This window comes from Daucus carota, chromosome 5 (genome assembly GCF_001625215.2).
Source record: "Daucus carota subsp. sativus chromosome 5, DH1 v3.0, whole genome shotgun sequence".
In the NCBI taxonomy this organism is placed as follows: domain Eukaryota; kingdom Viridiplantae; phylum Streptophyta; class Magnoliopsida; order Apiales; family Apiaceae; genus Daucus; species Daucus carota.
Window position 1 is genome coordinate 47,361,438 of NC_030385.2, and position 6,031 is coordinate 47,367,468.

Here is a 6,031-nt window from a genome sequence, read left to right on the forward strand (position 1 = left end):
ATATCAGCTACGATTCAGTCCTGACTGCCCCAAATATGGTCTTGACCAAATTCATATATCTATAGGGACCCATTTATGTGAAAATATAAAAGGAAACTTCCCGGTGAAATTTTCAAGAAATTCCAGTGTACTAACCCCTTTGAGAATTCGTCAAAAACTCGAACATCGTTATATTTGCTCCGATTCAGTCCCGAATGCCCCAAATATGGTCGTGACCAAATTCATATATCCATAGGAACCCATTTATGTGAAAATATCAAAAGAATCTGCCCGGGGATATTTTCAAGAAATTCCCGTGTACTTAACCCTTTTGAGAATTCGTCAAAAACTCGAATTTCGTTATACCTGCTCCGATTCAGTCCCGATTGCCCCAAATATGGTCGTGACCAAATTCATATATCCTTAGGGACCCATTTATGTGAAAATATCAAAAGAAACATCCCGATGAAATTTTCATGAAATTCCCGTGTACTAACCCCCTTTGAGAATTCGTCAAAAAATCGAACTTCGTTATATTTGCTCCGATTCAGTCCCGATTGCCTCAAATATGGTCGTGACCAAATTCATATATCCATAGGGACCCATTTATGTGAAAATATCAAAAGAAACCTCCCGGTGTAATTTTCATGAAATTCCCGTGTACTAACCCCTTTGAGAATTCGTCAAAAAATCGAACTTCATTATATATGTTCTGATTCAGTCCCGACTGCCTCAAATATGGTCGTGACCAAATTCATATATCCAACAAGTAGTTACTAAAATTATTTTCTTTGTGGTTTTTTTTTCAAAATACACAATGATGTCTCAGACCATACTTTTTTGAATATATTGCTACTTCCTTTCAATTATTTCATTTTTCATCATATCATTTTAAATCACAATAATAGAGACAATACAAGTGGATTCACATGGACATTGTACATATGCGACACTTTAAATATAGCTTGTAATTATCTAGTAGTAAACTATTATTTGCTTGCAATAATTATTGAGCAAGATTATGAAGGCAGTTAGTCTCATGTGGTGCTTAAACTAGAATGTTTAAACAATAACTATGAGGTTGATTATGTCTTGTGATCAACTGAAGGAGATTGCCAAAACTCTGCATTTTTTACTTTAGCAATGCTCTCCACCACTTCAAAAGGTACAATATCTCCCATTATCACCACCATTTTTGTTTCCAGGTCTATTTGGTAGGATGTCACTCCTGATATAGCAGAGATAGATACAATTGAGAATATTTGTGTACATTCATACTAATATGATGATAAAAACAGGAGAAGTTATATAAAAAGTTCATACCGTCCATCTTTGAGATGTGTTTCTCAACCTTTCTTGCACAACCGTTGCAGTGCATGGATACTCTTAGCACAACTATCTACAAACCAATTAAATTTTGTTATGTGTTAACAAAAAATTGATAAGGTGTTTCTAGTATTGAATCTTAAGCCGTGATTTGTGAACTTGTGGCTTGTCAGCCTTCCTGATAATACTCAATTTTTTTATCCAAAAAAAATGCTGCAGTGAACTGGTAATATAACTTTCCACATTAGAATGTAGAGAGGGCTAAACAATAATCACATCAACTTTAGTGTGTATGAAAACAATATTGATAATCCCCCTCCCCTCAATTAACATTTTAAATTTATTACTGATTACATAATTAAGTGCTAAGTAGTTGGCCTTAAAACTTATTAAAAAACAATGGTTAATTTGAATAAAAACAATCATTGCTTAATTTTTTGTTTCAAGTTATAGTGCTGAAATACGATTCTTTATATCACCGAGAGAAAATTAAGCAATGATGCGAAATAAGGCGAACCACCACACGTTTCAGAACATGACAGTATGACACACACGCACATGAACAAAGTAAATCGGTTCACAATTAGAAAATGAATGAAAGGTAAAATTACCTTTGGTTTTAACTGAAGAGCCAAAGACTTGGGTTCCTCAACAAAATCCTTGAGCCTGACCAATTCACCACCTTCAGTTCCAACCAATGGCTCCTTCTCTAGGTCATCCACACCATCAAAACTTGATCCATACCCATTGATACATATACAGCAGCTTGTACCATAAGAAGAAGACAAACACAACCTATCTAACATTTTTCCAAACCGCAGCTTCCCCATGACTTCAAATTACTCTCACCACAAAAACAACATGCTAACTTTACAACGATCAACAAATTTGAAGACTTCATGCATTTCCCTCAAGCAACAAGCTAGAACCAGACTGAAGCACTATATGTATGTGTATCCTTAATTTCCCTCCCTACACGTGCATGCATTGAGCAATAATAATATATGCATGTTTAAGCAGCAGAGTTACTTGACAGGTGTCAAGACCTTGTAGTGTCAGGTGTGTGCCAATCACAAAAGTCTTCCAAGAAAATTAAAACATCAGGGAATGGTCTAGTGCTTTTTGGCCATAAAACAACTTATGTAGATAGGTATACAAACATAACATACAATAATTGCTATATTCTAGGAAAACAAGAAAGTAAAGCATAAGGTGGCCATGAATGATTGTAATAAAATGTTCAAGATGGGAAACTAGAAGAAATTAAACGATTCTAGCTAGAAGAGGTCTAGTATGAAATGACAATGTAAAGGTCAATTTTGAGGTGTTGGGAAAATTTTTCAAGAAAATCACAGAAATCGAAGAAATTTAAAGGAGCCAAGACCCTGTTCTCTAGAGAGATTAATTGGTAGTGTGGGATTGGGAAGAGCAACAATGGTGAGTTTAAAAGAAAGAAAGTAGCGGTGCTCTAGCTAGAGTAACTACTCAACTAAATTATAGACTTGCAAGCCAACTAGATTTTTGTCATGTGAGGGAGTAAGCAAGAATATTGATTAAAATCTTGCATAGCCATGTGCGGTTAGCTGGTTAGTATAAGAGAAGCATCTGTTTTCATGTAAGCTTATGCTCATAATGAAGTGAAGTGAACATTGATATAAAATTTTTATTCTATATATATATTTTTATTTATTTATTTAAAAAATGCTTTGAAATCCCAATCAAATACAAAAACAAAATTGTAAGTTATCGGAGTTGCTAGCACCGTAACTCGATGAATATCTCTCTTACCATAAAACCTTGCTAAGACGTACAAACTTCGAGTCTCTGTCAAGCTATCTACATGTGTGTGAGTATTAGATTTCTACAATTATCTGGTACCAACGGAATATAACATTAGTTAAGATGTCAATTTAGTGAGTTAGATGTTGAGATTATGATAACTCGGAGGGGCAGGGCCAGCTTCATCTGCTTTTAGTTATTAATTATAAGTAGTTGGTTCATTCATCATGTGGCTATGGCTATTAGCTAAGCTGGAGAGTTGGATTTGTTGTCTATTGTGTTAGATATAATTGATGATTACTAATGTTCTTAAAGTTTGTTTTAGAACAGGAGTGATCAGAGTTTAAGCTGGAAGCTGATCAGAGTTTGATGTAGCTGATCAGAGTTTAGTAAAGTCTGACCAGAGTTTGATAAAGTCTGATCAGAGTTTACATAGTCAAGACTCGTCAGAGTTTACACGTGATAAGAGCTCAGAAGCGGATATACTTCAAGGAAGGATAGAAGCGGAGGAGTGATTTGCTGACTATGGAAACTAAACAGAAAACTGGAGCAATCTTTGATTGATAGAATACATAGCTGATTTTTAGGATATCAAATCAGGGATTGATTTTGTAACTGTGTCTATATAAACACAGATTAGGGTTACTCTATATGAGTTGAGTTATCGAGTACATTGTTAAGAACCCTAGCAGCTCTTAGTGATACAATATAAATCACTGAGAGAGTTTTTGTAACCATTCAAGCTTTGTGAATAAGAGTTTATTGTTTTCAATCTCTTATATTGTCATACTGTGTTACAGATTGTGATCACTATATCATCTTATATAGTGAGTTTATAGGACCCAACAAGTGGTATCAGAGCGAGGTTTGTTAAGATTACTACAGTGAGATCTTAATCACAATCATGTCTGAAAAATCACAAGCTTCATCCTTTAGAGTTCCAATCCTGAAGGCATCTGAATATCCAGTCTGGAAAGAGAGAATGATCATATTCTTAGACTCTGTTGATCCAGAATACCTTGACAGGATCTATAATGGACCACATATGCCCACCAAGCTCTCTGTTGGGCTTGCAGATGAACCTCAGAAGATGGTTCCAAAAGAAAAGAAAGATTATACCCCTGAGGACATCTTGTCAATTGGTAAAGACTCTAAGGTGAAACACCTTCTGCACAGTGCCCTTGATAATGCAATGTCTAATAGGGTGATTGGGTGCAAAACTGCTAAACAAATCTGGGATGCTCTGGAAACCAGATGTCAGGCAACTCAAGCCATCAAGAAGAACAGAAAAACCATCCTTACACAGGAGTATGAGCACTTTGACTCAAAATCTGGTGAGTCCTTGACAGATCTGTATGACAGATTTGTCAAACTGTTGAATGACTTATCTCTGGTGAATAAGGAATATGATCTTGAAGATTCAAACCTCAAATTCCTTCTGGCTCTTCCTGAAAAGTGGGATTTGAAAGTCACCACAATAAGAGACAATCTTGATCTTGGAGAAATGTCTCTTGATGATGTTTTTGGAAGACTGAAGACCCATGAACTTGAGATGGAGCAAAGAAGCAAACGTCATGGAGGCAAATCAAAGTCTGTTGCTCTGAAAGTTCAAGAGGAAGCTGCTAAGAGCAAAGGAAAAGCTCATGTCACAAAGTCTGACATTGAGTCATCAAACTCTGATGACTCAAACTCTGATGTCTCAGACTCTGATGACAGTGATGGTGAGATGATGCAGTTAGCAGCATTGATGGTGAAAAGCTTCAAGAAGTTGGCTTACAAAAAGTTCAACAAAGGCAAAAGTTTTTCAAGGAAAGACAGAAACTCTGACAGAGTTTATGATAAGAAGAACTTCAAGAAGAATGAGGGCAAGGAAGGGAAAGCTGGAAAGGCTGACAAGTATACCTGTTTCAACTGTGGTGAAAAGGGTCACTTTGCATCTGAATGCAAGAAAGCCAAGAAGGAAAAAGAAAAAGCCTTTATCACCAAGAAAGGAAACTGGACAGATACATCTGATTCAGAGGAAGAAGTCAATTATGCTCTGATGGCAAACACTGACAACAACTCTGAATCTACTGCAAAGGTACCTCATTCTACTCTTGCCTTTGATACTGAAGATATAACTGAGTTAAGATTGTTTCTTAAAACTTTGCATATCAGCTTTAGAGATCAGACTTTAGAAAATGAAAGATTAAAATCTGAAACTCTAAGTGTGAAGAAAAGGAATGATTATCTAGAAAAAGAATTAGTTCAAATGTTGGAAGTTCAGAAAGAAAGAGATGATGCTGTCATTATCAAAGATGAATTATTAAAGAGGTATGCATCTCTTTAATCAGAACTTGCTAAGGAAAGGGAGATCATTAAGACATGGACTAATTCAGGCAAAACTACTCAGGATATCTTAGGTAGTGGAAACTGGAAGAAGGGACTAGGTTACACTGATAACTCAGAAGCTGAGTCATCAAAAACAGAGTTTGTTAAAACTCAAAAACCTAAGGTTAAACCTGTTAAATTTGTTGCTGAATCCTCTAAGTCTAAACAGATTAGACCAGAATCATAGAATAACAACAATTTAAAATCTGAGAAGCCCAAACAGGTTAACATAGGACTGATGACTCAGAAACAGCTTAAACATAAGCTTAAAGAGGTAAAGTCTGATGACAAAAACAAGGAGCCTAGGAAAAATAGAAATGGCAAGATTGGTATAGACAAGAGTAATAACTACATGCCTATTCCAAATGCACCTAGGAAGACATGCCATAACTGTGGAAATACTAATCATCTTGCTAATTTTTGCAGGAAGAACAAAGACATTAACTCCTTACCTACAAAGTCTGGAGTTAGAAAAAGTAGTATTAGATATAAACCACAAGATCCATGTTTTCATTGTGGTAGTTTATGGCATTCTATCTATACTTGCAAAGAATATCATAGTTTGTATTATGATTAT

General features: G+C 35.6%; 1 protein-coding gene across 1 annotated transcript; it reads right to left on the minus strand.

Annotated features, from left to right (window-relative positions):
- Positions 1-915: 915 nt before the first annotated feature.
- LOC108192508 (protein SODIUM POTASSIUM ROOT DEFECTIVE 2) lies at positions 916-2,193 on the minus strand. The gene is made up of 3 exons (XM_017372846.2): positions 1,917-2,193; positions 1,303-1,378; positions 916-1,207 (listed from the first exon to the last, which is right to left on the minus strand). Exons 1-3 carry the CDS (start codon positions 2,133-2,135, stop codon positions 1,065-1,067), a joined length of 438 nt encoding a protein of 145 aa, XP_017228335.2. The 5' UTR covers positions 2,136-2,193; the 3' UTR covers positions 916-1,064.
- Positions 2,194-6,031: the final 3,838 nt, after the last annotated feature.